General features: G+C 44.8%; 1 protein-coding gene across 1 annotated transcript in view; it reads left to right on the top strand.

The window, feature by feature from the left end:
• The window catches only part of MBTPS1 (membrane bound transcription factor peptidase, site 1), a 197,594-nt gene that overhangs the window by 108,626 nt on the left and 70,757 nt on the right, over window positions 1-18,211 (top strand). The window contains exons 16-18 of the mRNA XM_078772991.1: window positions 12,851-13,007; window positions 13,094-13,218; window positions 13,533-13,610. Coding sequence (XP_078629117.1) covers window positions 12,851-13,007; window positions 13,094-13,218; window positions 13,533-13,610 — 360 coding nt within the window. The remainder of the gene's footprint in view (window positions 1-12,850; window positions 13,008-13,093; window positions 13,219-13,532; window positions 13,611-18,211) is intronic.

The raw sequence follows: 18,211 nt of genomic DNA, 5'->3' as shown, positions 1-18,211 counted from the left end.
GTGACGTCGCATCAGTGGACGTTAAGCCAGCTGTCTCATCTGATTGGACAGTCGAAGGCGACAGCAAGCCGTCCACTGAGTGGACAATCCAGAGCATGCATTTGTGCCGGTGTCGGCGATCGTTGTTCACATATGCACTCTTCATTCTCATCTTTCTTCCTAACTCTTACTCGGACAAGCAAATCCCCTATGCCATCCATAATGGTACACTCTATCCATACACCACATCCTCCCTTCCGTGGATGTTCCACGGGTTTCGGCTAGTGATATCACTAATATCCTTATCAAGGAGTGTTGCGCAATCAATTATGCTTTTCTTTCTTTTCAGTCCTAGCATACCTTCAATTTGATGTGCCACATACGATACTAAAACCAACACATCTGTGTCTTCTGCATCAATGACAACGGCATCTTTTACTCCCGACTTTCTTAGTTGGGAATATATTGTTACGTGGTCCCCTCGGTGAATACCTGGTCTCGGTGACCCCCGGACCGTGAGAGGAACTTCGCCAGAAAGTTGTATTATATATGCGCTTTCGCCACGCCATCCATATGAATTCCACCCAAGAGACAACTGATGTTCAAGGATATATTTCAATGGTAATGATACCATACAATTTCAATGATACAACCACGGAGATTTTCCCCGAGCAATCAACAATAAACAACCATCAACAATTCCCAATCCACAATCAATTCCCTATGATTAAGATGGCCATCTTATATATGTGTGTCCCCGTGGGTACTCACGACCCCCTTTTGGTCTCGGTCCCGCACAATGTCTCTGGGCCCCTCCTGACCAAGATGATGGTCGGCGTCGCCGCACTCGGGCGGTTGAACGAACCCCGGGTGGACGTGTTTCCACTGGGCAGGTATCGTACCAGGCACCCCGGCTGCAGCCCCTCGTGGCCACGCGAAGCGGGTACGGGAAAGCAAGCCAAAAGCCCCACGCCGCTTGCAAGGCGTGTTAGGCCCCAACGGGCGACCCGTACGCGTCTTTTTAGACGGTGTCGCGAACGGTGCCAAACGCTGGGTCGGTGCACGGCCACACGACAGTTTGACGTCCACCGGGCAGGTATCCGTCCCGGTAACTCCTCTCGCCAGACGGGCTCGGGAACGCCGCTTTTCCACACGGCTCAATCAATCCCCCCTTTCGTCGGAGCGGGGCGAGGAAGAAGAATACTCGTCGTTTTCCTTCCTCGTGTCTTTTCTTCTTCCGTTTCCGGTCACTTCCGTTTCCGGACACTTCTCAGAAGGGCTCCTGACCCTCCAACCACAACAACCCTTAATCTACTAAACATGGATAAGCAAAGACCTGAATGGTAATTCACATACATTCACATAAATATGTAACAATATGTACAACAGAATGGTGTCTGCTTCCATATGCTGACATGTCAACTCAACTACCTCCTCATCAGTGGACAAATCACTACAGCGTTCCCTCACAGAGTAAATAAATCTGGTATCTGGATGTTGGAGTAACAGGGTTTTGAACTCAGTCTTCAGAAATTGCTGCAGACGAATTTTGTTTCCTGGGTTCTTGAACATGTTGTTGAAGTGCCTAGGGGATGGCAGTTCATCATTTCTCTTGATGAAAATATTCCTGGTCCCACCAACAAAAGGCAATTCACCTGTTCGCCTTTCATGTTCACTATCTTTGATGCTGTGTTGTAGATCATATGGGTCATTTACAAATATTATCTGGGAAGCCGTAGGATGGCGTTGGACAACAAGGTTAAACATTTTAGCAGCATAATCGCCCCATGTATAAGCACTTTCGTCTTGCTTCTCTCTATCCTCAGCAGACGGGGTTGATAGCCTCCAAATGAACCCCATATCTACTAGTGCAATGTATCTATCCCGGAACTCCAGTTCAATAAAGTTGAACTTTTGTGCCAGTTTACATTTTTGCCCTTTGCGCATTGTTCCATTTACATTGAAGATGGGGAGACACTCTTCTGTCACGCGGTATTCCATGACTTCAGATAGCACTAGACCATCATCTAACTCTTGTGCCAAAGTGATGATCTCGGCCATGGCTTTGTTTTCCATAGCATCTGTTTTTGTGACCTTCTGTTTTGATGCGTCTTTGATAACTGGTGGTTTGCTGAAGCTGTGTCTGCTGTTTCTGTGTATGGTTGCATAAAACTGTTTATCACCAGAGAACTTGCGCTCTTTGAAGAATGATTGCACTAGAGTCTCCCCATCCTCATGTGCCGAGTCAAAGTCTTTGACAAGTGCATCTGATGCGACCATTCCTGACTGGAGCGACCTCAAGATAGGCTGTGTAAGGTCGAATGGGTCACAATCAAATTCCGTGATGCAATTGTCTAGATCTTGTACACCGCGCTCATCCAGCAACAACCTCGTTGTGGAGTTCTCTCTGTGACCTTCAGATGATTTGGTGAGGTTTGCCAATGCATGTAGTGAACTTCTAACTCTATTCACAGAGTTGACGGTTCTTGTGTGAGTCAACAACATCTTTTCATTTTTTAAGATGCGCTTCCAACCTGCTTTCATCTTCGACCCTTTATTCATGGTCATTTCTATCCAGAGATCCAGGGGTAAGCACGAGTACGGTTTCCCGGTCATTGATTGCGCGAATAGGCCATCTCGCATGTACCTCTCTTTTTCTTCGGGGAGACTGCTAATCTCAAGCCAGAATTCTACAAGCCATCTGCTGTATTTATCATTGTCGTATATCCGCAGCCATGGCATCATCATTCGGAGGGATGCTTTGAATGAATCCCAATCCTGTGTCCTCAGGGCGTATATGTTCATGATCAGTATTTCAACCATTTTCATAAAGCTCAACCAGAACCTTGCCATAGGGCTGTCTGATTTCCCAACACTCTCAAATGCTCTTTCTACAAAGGACTTGAACTCTGCATCCATCAGGAAATCATCTGCGATGGCCTGTAATTGTTCTTTTGAGCTATTGGGTGGACTTCTAAGAACTTCCAACTTTGATTTGAGCTCCGATGATAGCTTCAGTCCCTCGCTGACCCCGCGAAAAATAATCCTGCGAATGAGCACCTCATACATAAGTGAAAGGCACCTTATGCCTCTGTTGTAGTGTTTACCATGAAGTGCTTGATCAACTGATCCTTCTGAAATTATATCGGCTGCCACAAGAATTTCAGATAAACCTGAGCCATGGAACCGCTTGTTTATCGCCGATATGAAGGAAATGTGAGCGTGGAATGGACCCAAGAATGGAAGGATAAGTTGAAATTTCTCAGGATTCTCATTTTTCAGCTGGACAATAAGGGCATAGACTGGTTGGTCGCCTACCAGCTGAATAAATGGCATTGACTTGCACTCGGCTGCAGTGACCATGCGACACATAACCTCGTGAACCACTGACTTCTGAGGTGGCTTTGGAAATGTCAGAAAATAGTATGCTGTACTTTTCACCACATACTCATGGATATTAGCCTGGAACCCAGTGAAACTTCCAACTTTCTGTTCATCAGCTGGTATGTTCTTCCCTGCAATATCCAGATGGGCCAACACGTGCATAACACCTCGCTTTCTTTGCTCATCACTTGTTTGAAGTGAGATATCAATTTCCTGACGAACTGCTGGCTGGCCACGTTTGACTGTTTTGTAAGGATGAATCTTGTGTTGTAAAGTACTTAAATCTTTCAAATCTTCAGACTTGGTCAATTGAAGTATAGGACGACCCTCCTCTGAGTCCATTGATGTAACATCATCAGGTTGTACAAACATAACATTGGTCCGGTGAGATGTATCGGCCCCTGTCAATGTATCATCTTTGAAGTCATCGTTATCTAGGATACCTGTTCCTGGAAAACCATCTGCTAACTCGTCAGGACAAGCAACATTTGCTTTGATATCATCCATGGCCCAAGCTTCATACAGAGCAAGAACATCTTTGTAACTTATTCCAAGAGCAAATTTTTTCAAGATGTCAATGATTTCACGACTCCGAGTTAATCCATGAAGAGTCACTGATAACTTTGTTTGGAAGGATGTGCGTTTGCCGGTGATGAACGAAAACAAGAGGGATGCCAAAGCAGCAATTTGTGGATCATGACATGCTTCAGTAAAGTCATTGGAATCAGGATCCTTGAGCCATGTTAAAAAGTTGGCGCAAAAGTTCATGGGGTTCTTCAATATTTTCAAGCTCATCAACACGGAGAGGCCAAGATAAACCCACTTCTTCTGTAAACTTCTTTCTCAGACGCCTTGCAACATTGTTTAGTAACTGTTCATCACTTATTCCCCAAGAAAAAATGGCTGCTTCAATGTAACTTCCACCAGCAGATGCATCACAGACAATTGTGCTCTGGTTCTTGTGGAAACGATCATGGAATCCAATGTTGTCTTTGAATTCATTTTGAAGCATTTGTTTTATAGTGCTGGTTTTCATCACAGTTTCAAAACCAAAGTTTGCACTCATTTGGTTATAATCAACCAGAAGACCCTGTAATGTTCTTGGCTCATTCATCTCCAGCACAACTGTACGGACATGCCTAAAAAACATCTGTCTAACCTCTGTAAGTCGCACGTTCTGTAAGTGCATTCGTTCACCAGATGAATCAGAATGTTTGTAGTGAGGCTTCACATACTTCATCCAGCAGGAACGATGATAGCGTATTTCTGACGCAAAGGGATCAGGGGTAGAATCTATGACAGTTAAAATTATTTCTCTCATCTGGTCATCTTCCAAGTGTATTGTATGTGACTTGAAGGTGTTCCACGCATTCAACTGTTGGATAATACATAATGTTTTGGAATTTTTCAAGTCTTCTGGTTTCATACACCAAATGCACAGATTCTTTTCATGAAGGAGACCTGTGCTACGTGAAGATCGTCCAGCTTGCTGCTGGTCTTTTGCATGCGTTTCTTGTGTGTCCACTGTTTGTTGTTTCTGTTCTTGATCTCTTTTTTTAATGCTTGTTGAAGTCCACGTTGAGCTGCCAATGCAGTCCTGCATGCCTTATGTAAATAGACACCATTCGGTCCTGCATCCCAATTGACTGAATCATAAACAGTTCCAAATTTATGCAACCCTTTCCAATCTTGTGCTTTGCCCTTCATGCGTTCCCATGCTTCAGGAGAAATGTTGCTTTTATCTTCATCGCATTGTTCATTACACAAAATACATAGTCCAGATATTTCCTCTCGTTTTCTTTTTCTGTTTGGTTGAGGCTTCAGTACTGGTGTTGACTTTGGTGCTGACATTGTTCCCAGAAGATCTAAAATATAAAAATACAGAGCAGATGTTAGTCTTGATCCTATGGGGATCCTAATCATATTTACTTTACATCAATACACAGAAGAAATGTTTGTAAAAATTACTAGTATGTGGACGTCATGAAACAGAACAAATGACTACCAGATATTCACAGCCCATCATCATCATTTACCTATACACTTTATATGGTACACAATATTATATCGAACATGTGCTCTAAAGAAAAATGATACACATAATTTTAAAAATCTTTATTTTGTTTTAAAAATGGAGTGTTTCAATTGTTCGTGACGTTTCGGTGACAAACATTTAATAATTTCTTATCCATGGGTTTGGGAAAAAAATTGTTGTTTTTGGCTAATTTATGTTAACCTTTTAGCAGCCATTTTGAAATTTCAAGGTTATGGCAACCACCTTTACTTTTAAAAGTTGCTTATTTGAATTTGCCATGTCAGAAAACATATTATTAGACACTAAAATCATTAGAATCGGACAATGTTAACTGTGTTGGTGAATTTGACCGCCAGTCAAAAGTGGGTTGACCTTTCGACGTTTTTGACCATAGCACCCTCATTTAAGGTCGGAGGTATAACAAACTATACATTTTTGGAATCCTCATGACTAGACGAGTAATTTGATATGCATATCGACACGATTGGAATATATTTGAATTTTGACCCCTGTTTGACCTTTGTTGACCCTTCCCGGAAATGCCTGACATTTTCAAGGGGGCAGCCCAAGTCAAAATTGTTCGGTATTCATCAGGGAACACAAAAACACTTTCAAACCTTTGTTCCCAGAATTTGGTCACGGGACCTACAGGCTGGTCTCCTACTACTGGTCTGAAACCAAATTGATGCTCAGAGATCAAGCCATTGGAGAAGAGGAAAGATTTCATATCTGAAGCAATGATGGATTCCATGACTTTGCTGATAATTGGGAGAAGGCTGATTTGTCTGTAGTTGCTAGGATCTGTTTTTGCACCTTTTTTGTGCAAAGCGGTGATGTTGGCTGATTTCCAAGCAGATGGCAAATGACCTTGAGCAAAAGAGAGGGTGAAGAGAACAGAAAGAGGGAGTGAAAGAGCGGAAGAACATGATTTTAGGACCCGTGGGCTGATGCCGTCAGGACCAGTTGCTGAATCAGAGTCGAGGGTTGACAGAAACTTTTCCACCTTGTCAGGAGGAAAGGACACAGAGTCCAGGAGCAGCTGGGTATGACTGGGTACGGTGGGTACAGAGAGGGATGGGTTTGGGACACAAGATTTAGAGGCAAACACAGAGTTGAGGCATTCAGCTTTTTCACGTGCGGAGTCAGCCGTTAAGCCGTTTGAGGTGAGGGAGGGGATGGAGGGGGAACAAACACCAGAAACAGATTTGACCAGACGCCACCAGGATTTGGAAGAGGGAGACAGATAAGAGAGTTCGGTCTTGAGAACGGTGAGATATTGTGTCCTGGCTCTCCTGAGGGTGAACACACACTTGTTTCGGGCTTTGTGAAAGGAAATGAGATTTCCTTCCGTTGGATTTGCTTTCCAGGAGACGAAAGCAAGTTGTTTCTGGGCAACAGCCTCACCACAAGATTCCATGTACCATGGACGGGAGGAAGGGTATGACAACTGAAGACAAGATGGGATAAATCTGTGCATGAGAGAGAGCAATTTACTTTGAAAGAATTCCCAGGATGAGTTGATGTCAGAGGCGGTAGAGATGGGAGACCAGTCCAGATGATTGATGGCTGCTTGAAGACCGTGCCAGTTGGCCTGAGTGAAATGCCAGACTCGTCGACGCTGAGGAGGCTCTCTGAGAATGGTCAGAGAGATGTCCACTTTAACAAGCACATGATCAGATGAGCCGATTGGAGCAGAAGAAGAGCAGCAGACATTTTCAGGGAAGTTAGTCATAACCAAGTCCAGAAGAGAAGATGCTACGTTGACTGATATCCGGGTCGGGAAATTGACAGATTGTGTCAGTCCCAGTGAGTCGCAGAAGTCCTTTGCTGAAGAGCCATGGCTGGTGAGAGAGGTACCCACACCCAGCCAACTGGCATGGTGACAATTGAAATCATCACATATGAGGAAGAGAGAGTTGGGATGGGTAGATAGAAGTTGGTCCATATTATCAGACAGCGAGATGTAGATGGAGTCATCACTGTTTGGTGGACATTACAACGCACATATGAACAAAAGGTGGGAGCGAAGGGGAAGCCGTAGCCAAAGGTATTCCTGGGGGTGAGGTGGAGAGAGGGCAGTGGAGGGCGAGTGAGGAAGAGAGTTTTTTTTATAAAGATAGCAACCCCACCTCCTGGACGAGGCTCAGGTCTATCATACCGGAGGAGGGAGTAACCTGGGAGAGATACCAAGGCATCAGAGACATCATGAAGGAGGAAAGTTTCTGTTAAGCAGATCACATCTGGTTTGTCAGAAGCAACCTGTATGGAGAGATCGGTCAAGTTTGAGCGAAGGCCCCGGATGTTTGAGGTCCATACCGTTAATGAAGAGGAAGGGGGAGCATCGGATACAGAACGGGGGGGGGGGGGGGGTAGGGTAAGATGTGGAAGGGGAAGAAGAGGTAGGGAGAGCTGTTGAAGGTGTGTTAGAGATTTCAGAATAGCTTGGAGAAAGGGAAGAATGTGGTGGACAAAAGGTTTGATGGAGATTGGGTGAGGCACAGTGAGGTGTTATTTGAGGAGGGGGAAGAGCGAGGCAGAAGGTTGGGGAAGATGAAGGTGGAAGGGGGAAGAAGCAGGGAGGATGCTTTGAGGAGGAGGGGTGAGAGGGAAGTCTAGGAGGGGAGGAGCGAGGGAGAGTCTCGGAGGGGAGGGGTGTGGGGGGAGTTTAGGAGGGAGGGGAGGGAAGGGGCAAGGGGGGAGATTTGAAGGTGATGGGAAAGATTTGGAGGGGAGGGGCAAGGGGGTAGATTTGGAGGGGAGGGGTGATGGGGAAGTTTTGGAGGGGAGGGGTGATGGGGAAGTTTTGGAGGGAAGGGGTGATGGGGAAGATTTGGAGGGGAGGGGCAAGGGGGAATATTTGAAAGAGATGGGTGATGGGGAAGATTTGGAGGGGAGGGGTAAGGGGGTAGATTTGGAGGGGAGGGGTGATGGGGATGTTTTGGAGGGGAGGGGGGATGGGGAAGGTTTGGAGGGAAGGGGGGATGGGGAAGATTTGGAGGGGAGGGGTGAGATTGGATTTTGAAAAGTGTACGATTAATGGGAAACGAACATTTTTTGCAAAATGAGTTTGAGACCTTCGAGTCAAAAATACGTTTGAGGACGCTGAAGGAGGGGTGGAGTTCTGGAGAGTTTAGGGAATGTAGAAAAGAGGAACTGTAAGAGATGGGATTTGTTTGTTTTTTTGGAATGAATAGATTTGGTGAGCAAGTCGAAAGCATCCTTTTGTAGGAGAAGAAAAAGGTGTTATAATATATGACAGAAAACAGTTGTTCAGGGGAGAGATTAAACATTTCTAATCGCGTGATCGCGAACAACGTGAACGAAGAACGAACGAACAAATAAGAACAACAAATAAACGAATAAGAACTGAGAAGGAAATATTTTTTTAGGTGTTTTTTTTTTTTTTTGAGTAGAGATATTAAACGAGGAAGTATGGGGTGAACGACTGGGTCGAAACAGAGAACGAAAATAATTGCAGCGCATTCGACGAACCGCTGAGAGAAAACAAAACCACAAGGTCGGAGACGGTAGCCTAAGCCTACTAGTACTTGGCCTCAGAATACTCGACACGCATTAACCGATGATTGTGTATACATGTACGAAAAATTAACACCGAAAATTTTCCTAAAGACACGCTATAGGTACACACACCGAAAGATGGATACAGTCTCGATAAAAACACAATTGTGAAAAATTACTTAGCTTTGAAAGCTTGAGCGCATGGAACAGCTTCGAAAAGACGTGACCTCGCCGACAAAGATCTCTTTGGCCTATGTTGACCTTTTGACCTCAAATATATAGGATTTGGTCGGACCACAAACTCTACCATTTGGTAAAGTTTCGTGAAGATCATTTTAAAATTGTGACCTCTAGGCAAGTACAAGTGAGCGGACAAACAAAAACACTCACAAACACACTCACAAACGCACTCACGAACGCACTCACGAACACACACTCACAAACACACACACACACACACACACACTTACACACACATACACAAACTGGAGTGATCTACATACTTGTCCAAAAAATTTTTTGCCAAGTAATAACGCACAAGACCAACCAATGTACTTGAAAAATCTGTGATTTTTCGCAAGTTAATCATTGCTGTACCAAGCCTCTCCATGGAGTTCAACCAGGCCGTAGAAGCCATGGAGGCTGCGACAATGATTGGCTCCCTGACCTCCAGCCCACAATTCCGGCGAGGATATCTATGGCGTTTGTGCAGAAATAGGATATCGATGGCGTTTGTGCAGAAATAGGATATCTATGGCGTTTGTGCAGAAATAGGATATCTATGGCGTTTGTGCAGAAATAGGATATCTATGGCGTTTGTGCAGAAATAGGATATCTATGGCGTTTGTGCAGATCGAATAAAATTATTAAAATCAGGTACATGTTTATGACTAACCCTGTGTACAATGAGAATTGTTTTCCATTTTTATTACTATCATATTATGTAGGGCTGACAGGATGGCTTACAGGTACGCACACTCACCTAAGCTGTCTAGCCTGGGTTCAAATCCAACCCAGCTTTAAATTGTTTCACATCCTTGTATTTCACAGGCAGGGTGCTTCATTAATGTGTGTTCCATCCTTCGAATGGACGTTAAACTGGACGTCACATCTGCCAGCATTCTTTGGTGGGCTTTAAAGACCCACAAGGCCCTACATGAAGAGTAGGAAAGCTGTTGCTGTCACCATGAACAAATTACAATTTCCTGCATAACCAGCAGAGGGCACTCCATCAGCAGCACAACCGCACCCTCGACCAAATTATACTACCCCGCAGGCTTGTGCTGCATACAAACAAAATAACGAATGAACTATCATTATAATGATAATTATCATTATATATTATTTATCTTTGTGGTGAGGTGAAGCCATCATGATATGCTAATTCGTAGTATGAGGAAAATGCATTGATGCCTATGTTACGGATTCGTCACTTCCGTTGTGGTGGTTTTCATCCACTGTAAACATTTTTGATTCCATGTACTATTATTGTTTTCAAAAGGTTTATTGTTTATGAACTGTTTTCAAAAGGTGAAAAAGTTAGAGTTAAAAGAAACCGGAAACCGGATCGGGAACCGGACGACGAAGAGGAAGAAGAGAGAGAAGGCGGAGCGAGTGAGTTCGACAAGAAAGCCGAGCTGCTTTGAGGTCTGAGTGAACGTTGACGAACGAGAGTCACGAGTGAACTTTGGGTTTCCCAGGAAAGGGATTCCTGCGACAGAGTTGTTATCGCTGTGACAGATCAACCTGCGTGTCAGGTTTTGCGGTCGATTCCGAAGAGAATCGTTTGACTGCCGTTACGCCACGAGAACAGGCCGTCGGCCATTTTGACTCGCGCAACACTTGCGCTTCGCTCAAGGTTTCATCTCGCTTCGACCATTTTCACCGCATTCAGACGTTGATCTGGTGTGGGTGTGTGTAACGTGGTTTTTGAGTGGAAAATCTGCGTGTCGCCGATTTGGGAGCCGTGAAACGTCCATACCCGAGGGTGTGATTTCCCAGTCACCTGGAGGGCGCCTTTGGATTTTCCAGTCGCCTTGAGGGCGCCTTTGCACAGCTTTGGCAACAGGACTGTAACTGCCAACCCAACGGGATTCTGGTCTCGATTGGACATTGTTCTGACGATCGCTGGAGCGGATAGACTTTGGCTTGAAGCCGGAATCAACTTTGGCTTGAAGCCGGGATTAGAGACATTGGGAATCTTATTCTTTTCGCTCACTTGGAGCACAGTGAGTTATATTGTACGAATCTGATGGTACCATCATAGGAAATATATATTGGTTGGACAATTGATTACTATTATTATTGTTGTTGTTATTCTTGTGTGACCTTAATACAATATTTGTTTGTTGGTAACAATTGGTGTGGTTTCAACATTGATTTTTGACACAGAATAACACATCTTTCTGCCGTGACTCCTCTCGGGGCTCGGAGATACACCGTGACCAGGGGGTTTGGGGAGGAGCCCGTAACACCTAACTGGTGTACACATACGTGAGTAGTTTTTACAGTGTAGTCCGAAGGGAAAAGCTGTCTAGAACAGTGTTTGTCTGTCTGTATGTATGTTCCCACGAACCTACACCAATCAGAGCTGAGGATCTGGTCACATGACAGGGGGATACGTTTATTAACCTTTATTGTTGCATATTTTGAATAGTTGCATACATGCTGAATGGAGAAGGTGGATCAGGCTTGGCAACGGTTGCTGGAGTGAGATGTGCATGGAAGAAGTTTCGGGAACTGAGTGGTGTGCTGAATATGAGGGGAGTGTCGTTGAAGCTGAAGGGAAAGGTGTATGCTGCATGTGTGAGAAGTGTTATGATTTATGGAAGCGAGACATGGGTAATGAACGTAGAGCAGCAATGAAGGCTGCAAAGGGTGGAAATGCGAATGCTTCGGTGGATGTGTGGAGTATCGTTGAGAGAGAGGAAGACAAAGGATGAATTGCGAAAGATGATGGGAATAGAGCCTGTGATGGATGCTGTGAAGAGGAACAGTTTGAGATGGTTTGGTCATGTGTTGAGGAAGGATGTAAGTGACTGGTTGAGAAGAATGATGGAAATGAATGTAGAAGGAAGTAGAGGACGGGGAAGACCGAGAAAGACTTGGCTGGAGATGTTGGAAGAAGAAATGCGGGCAAGTGGGTTAACAAGGGGAGATGCAGAAAATAAGGCAAAATGGAGAAGATTGTCATGGGGCCCACAAGGCTAACCTCCGCTCTAACAGGGAAAATGGCCATAAAATGCCTGTTGTTGTTGTTGTGTCGTTGCATATTTTCCTCAAAGGAAATATAACCTTCTGTCGAGCGTTTTGGGGTCCCAGTGGGTGTTGTAAGGTAGGTAGGAGGTTTCAGAAATTCGTCAATACAATTATGATTTTGAAATACGATTGACACAGATCTTGCTCCCGAATCCGGAAGTGAACAAATGATGACGGTTCGCTGGTTTGATAATATCTCAATACAATCGTGATTTAACATTATATTTTGATATATTGATACCATTGTATTAATTTGTGATTGGAATGATGAATGATGCTGTTTGGAATGAAAATATAGAGAACCTGCTGTCAATGCCTGATGTTCGATTGAAGGTGGCACAGGGATGTGGAATTTATTGTGTTATCGTTTGCCATTCGCCATTTTTTTTTACCTAAGTCATTCACGAACCGGCTGCCCATGCCTGACGACAAATAAATTAATACTTACATTATTTGCTAACTGGAAACTGGTATCCCCACCCTGGTCATGCTATCCTCTTCAACTAAAGTATCAAACGAGCTCAGTTACGCTGTTGTTTGACTCTCGGTCTTGTTTTTTTCTCATTTACTTCAAATTAGATCAATATAATCACCACAATGACAAAAAGAGGACATGGACTTTGACAATTGTGAATGGATTACCTGTGAGCCAATTTGTAATAATATTTCTGGCAGGAACTCTATTGCTCGTCGATGGGGAAGAAGAATATTTCCCCGAGGAAGTTGCTAAGCTGAAACGTGATGTGGACCGAGGCCTCTCTGTGTTTGTCGTGGCCGACTGGTACAACGTCTCTATCATGCAGAAGGTCAAGTTCTACGACGAAAACACCAGGTACTGCTTCCACATCGCGCGTTATCCTGACATCGGAACGAAATTCAATTTGTCTAACCAATGTTTTCACCTTGCACTTTGCACAGGCAATGGTGGATGCCTGATACTGGCGGTGCAAATGTTCCAGCTCTTAATGACCTTCTGTCCCCATGGAAAATGGCCTTCAGTGACCGTGTTTATGAGGGAGAATTCACCATGGCTGACCATGAGAGTAAGTTCTGCTCCTTTGAAAAGTTTATTATCTCTAAAGTCATAACTTTTGTGAACGCCATATATTGTATAAGTGTTGTTCAATTTTAAATAAACCAATTGTTGTGGTAGTAAACATCTGATGGTTGCTATGGTTATTGTTATAAAATGGTTGTGTTACGTTCATAAAATGGTTGTGTTAACATACTCTGCAGAGTGTGTTCCGTTCATTTTTTTTTAATGCAAGATCATGGGAATTATGCTGTTATGGAATGTGCTGTTATGGAGTTTTGCTGTTATGAAATTAACAGATGACCTTGTCTTGTTTCTGTTCAGTGTATTACGCTTCAGGTAGCAGCATCGCTCGATTTCCTTCTGAAGGTGTCATAGTCACGCAAGAACTCAAGGACCAAGGTACATAACTTTCCTCCGTCTCCTTTGTGCATATTGCTCACTTATTTGCTTTTCATTTGCCTGACTTGAATGCTTCTCATGGTTTTTTTTTTGTTTTTTTTTTGTGTACAAGATCGATGCTCGTGTAAGAGCTAACATTCTAATAATAATAATAATAATAATAATAATAATAATACATTTATTTTATATAGCGCTTTTCAAGAAGCCCAAAGACGCTTTGACAGAGTACAAAAAACAAGTGCAAAAATACAAAAATCAATAGGTAAATAATCAAAGCAAAAGGAAGGAGAAGGAGAAGAGATAGTCAGGGGTTAAATGCTGTGGGTTAAATGTTGAATGCAGTGTTGAACAGGTGGGTCTTGAGTGATGTTTTGAATGTGGTGAGTGAGGAGGAGTCTCTGATGGTGTGAGGTAGTGAGTTCCAGAGGGTGGGAGCAGCGATGGAGAAGGCCCTGTCCCCCCAGGATCTGAATTTGGTCCGGATGGGGGGGGGGGTCAGGAGGTTTGTACCAGCAGAGCAGAGGTTGCGGGTGGGTGTGTGTCTGGAGAGGAGGTCAGCCAGGTAGGATGGGGCCAGGTTATGGAGGGCTTTGTAGGTCAAGAGGAGGATTTTGTACTGGATTCTCTGGGGGATGGGGAGCCAGTGAAGCTTGTAAAGGACGGGGGTGATGTGGTCACGGGTCCGGGAATGGGTGAGTAGACGGGCAGCGGAGTTCTGAATGTATTGGAGTTTATTGGTGATTATTGAGGGTGAACCATAGAGGAGGCTGTTGCAGTAGTCCAGACGGGAGGTGATGAAGGCGTGGATTAGGGTTTCTGCAGCCGTGGAGGAGAGGGATGGACGGAGACGGGCGATGTTTTTCAGGTGAAAGAAGGCTGTCTTTGTGATGTGTTTAGTGTATTTGTCGAAGGAGAGGGTTTGGTCAAAGATGATGCCAAGATTCCGGATGTGAGGGGAGGTGGATACTGGGAAACCGTCGATGTTGAGGGCAAAGTTATGGGTGGATTTGGTGAGCGTTTTTGGGCCAATGATGATTATTTCAGATTTATCATAGTTAAGTTTGAGGAAGTTGTTTTGAGGCCAGGATTTTATTTCAGTGATGCAGTTTGTCAGGATAGAGTGGGTGGCGGTGGAGATGGACTTGGTGGAGATGAAAAGCTGGATGTCATCGGCGAAGCAGTGGAATTGGAGACCATGACGGCGGATTAAGTGACCGAGGGGGGACAGGTACAGGATGAAGAGGAGGGGGCCAATAACTGAACCTTGGGGGACACCTTGGGGGAGGGGAGCGGTGGGGGATTTGCAGTTATTGATGGAGATGAACTGGCGTCTGTCAGAGAGGTATGATTTGATCCAAGAGAGGGCAGTGCCGGTAATGTTAAAGGTGGTTTCACGTCGGGTGAGGAGGATGGTGTGATTGATGGTGTCAAAGGCGGCGCTGAGGTCGAGGAGGATGAGAATGTTGAGGTTGCCAGCGTCAGAGGAGAGGAGAAGGTCGTTGGTGATTTTGAATATTAATCACATAAAAACAAACTGACACAAAAAACATATGATCAAGGGAGCGAGAGACAAGATGGGGAGAGAGAGGAAGCACACAAGTGCAACATTAGAGAACAGGGACATTGGGAGATCTGTGGGAGGGAGAGAGAGCTTGGATGGTGGGGGCATGGGAGGAGGGGGAGGGGGAGAGGTATAAAACACATGGACACTCCTAGGACTTCAAGGAAAGAAGTTGGTATTTCAAAAAAGTGGATCTGGGGTGAATTAATGGGGATAGAAAAGATCAAGGTTTTGGATGGGGGAAGATAAGAGATGGCGGTGAACAGCTGTTTTAAAGACCTGGAGGAGGATTGAAGAGAGTGAGGGAGTTTGTTCCAGAGGCGGGAGAAAAGGGGAATGAAAGAGTGAAGGTGAGCAGAGAGTCTTAATTTTGGCAGTTTCACCATAAGAGGCTTGCTGGCAGACCTTGTGCGTCCTGTAGGAATATTTGGCGGACAGAGCACAGACAGAGCTGGGGGAGCTAGGCAGGAGAGGAGTCGGTAGAAGACAGAAAGACCACCAAACCTGCCTGCGGTGAGTGACTGAAAGGCCCTCGGAGGTAGCTTCATCGCGGGAGATTCCTATGATTCTGAAAGCTTTGGTTTCAACAGCGTGAAGACGAGCTTAGGTGTGAGGCAGGAGCACCAGCCCAGAGGGGAGAACAGTATTCCATTGAGCTGCGGATGAAAGCCTTGTATGTGGTGACGAGCTCAGGTGTGCCAAGGAAGGACTTCGCACGACGGAGGATGCCCAGTCGGCGACTGGCTTTGGAGGCTAGCTTGGAAATGTGGTTTTCCCAGGAAAGATCATGGCAGATAGTGAGACCCAAAACCTTGAGTGACAGAACTTATTGGAGAGGATTGGTCAGAAAGTAGATGGGAGGGTTGTCCAGACGGTCTTTTCGGAGAGACATTGTGAGAGTGTGAGATTTGTCAGGATTGAAAGACATGTTCCACTTGTTTGACCAGTCTGTGATTTTGTCCAGGTCTGCAGAGTGTGAGGAGGCTGCAGACTGCCGATCTGAGGGATGAGGTATGGAGCGGCAGAGAGTGGAGTCATCAGCCAAGAGATAGAGAGGATTTTCAAGAGAGTCAGAGAGATCATTGTTGAAGACCAGAAAAAGCACAAAAGTCCAGAACACTGCGTTGAGGACCTCCATCCATTGTTGAGACAGCAGAAGCAGCATGTCCAGAGTAGAATGACCTGGTCTGAAACCAAATTGATGATCAGAGATCAAGCCATTTGAGAAGAGGAAGGATTTGATATCCGAAGCAATGATGGATTCCATGACTTTGCTGATAATTGGGAGCAAGCTGATTGGTCTGTAGTTGCAAGGATCTGTTTTAGCATCTTTTTGTGTAAAGCAGTAATGTTGGCTGATTTCCAAGCAGATGGCAGATGACCTTGAGCAAAAGAGAGGGTGAAGAGAATAGAGAGAGGGTGTGAAAGGGCAGCAGAGCAGGATTTTGAGACCCGTGTGCTGATGCCGTCTGGTCCAGTTGCCGAATCAGAGTTGAGGATTGACAGAAACTTCTCCACCTTGTCAGGAGAGAAGGACACAGAGTGCAGGAGCAGCTGGGTACGACTGGGTACGGTGGGTACAGAGAGATGCGTTTGGGACACAAGATTTTGAGGCAAACATAAAGTTGAGGCATTCAGCTTTTTCACGTGCGGAGTCATCTGTGTAGCCAGCTGTTTTGAACTTGCTATTGAGTTATAACACGCTTTCACAATCTCGCATTCATGCACAATAAAATTTTGTACCAAACCTCAATAAAGAGAACACAACCAGAACTGATTGCATTAGGGTGGATTTGGCGATTTTCCTTTTTTTCCATCACATCTGTTTCTACTGGATTAGGCAGGCAGGTGGCCTTTGGAGAAACTCCTGGAAAATGGCAGAGAAAGGCGAGCAAATGGAGCAGATGAATACTTTCCTTTTTAAAGTCATAAAGCGCTGATGTTATCAAGACCAGTAGCAGCACATGAGTCGAGAGTGACTTGGAATTTCTCTGTCTGAACCCCGAGGGAAGTTCACCTGTTGTTGGATTGTTTTCGTTGGTTGGGGTGGGCGGATGGTACGATGTGTACAGGAAGAGTTTCTGCAAAAGACTGATAGATAAAGCATTCAGCATTAGCCTGAGCAATTATTATTATTTTGTATGTAGCCGGTCGGGGGCTTCTGGTTGCATCATTGCTGGAAGCACGGCTTTGCTGCTGATGGTGCCCCCTGTTTCCAGTAAGCTGATACTTGTTTTGCCGACCTCGGAAGGATCACAGGCTGAGGTCAACCCACCTGGTGTTATTTAACGACACGACAGGGGCTCAAATGCAAGACCCTAAGAACTTAAGCCATCTTAACTGTTAAGCCAACACCCGGCAGAGCCTGAGCAGTCATTCATTCAAATTGGTTTCTCATGTAATGCTTTTCATTACCTCTGCCGCCAAAGGTGGATGGAGGTTATGTTTTCACCCCTGTCTGTTTGTGTGTCCGTTTGTCTGTGACAAAATATCTCAAAAAGTTGTGGGCGAATTTCCCGAAATTTGGCAGAGATGTAGCGTATGTGACAAGGACGAAATTATTAGATTTTGGAGAAGATCCGGATTTGGATCCGGCTAGTAGAATTTTTAAAGTGATTCTTCACCATTGGGAGATCGGGCCAAAAACTATGCATATCAGGATATCTCAAAAAGTTGTGGACGGATTTGGACGAAACTTGGTGGACCACTTGGGTGTCTGACAAGGACGATTCAATTCGATTTTGGTGAAGATCTGAATATGGATTTGGATATGAGGATTATTAAATTTTTTAAAAGTGATTGTTCACCATTGGGAGATAGGGCCAAAAACGATAATAAAAAAAAAAAAAAAAAAAAAAAACACCTTTAGAGGCCATTTTACCCCGCAAAGCGGGGGTTGGCCTTTTTCGGGAACCGTGGTTGTTGTTGTTTTTCGGTCCCCTATTTGAAGCAATGTTTTACGGCCAGATGCCCTTCCTGACGCCAACCCTTTTTGCCGCCTTTAACGACAAACAGGGAATTACCAGTGAACTGTTACTCA

The sequence above is a fragment of the Myxine glutinosa genome, chromosome 2 (assembly GCF_964187855.1).
Source record: "Myxine glutinosa chromosome 2, kmMyxGlut1.1, whole genome shotgun sequence".
Lineage (NCBI taxonomy): Eukaryota > Metazoa > Chordata > Myxini > Myxiniformes > Myxinidae > Myxine > Myxine glutinosa.
The sequence above is the reverse complement of the archived record's forward strand: the minus strand, read 5'-3'. Positions and strand labels throughout refer to the sequence as shown.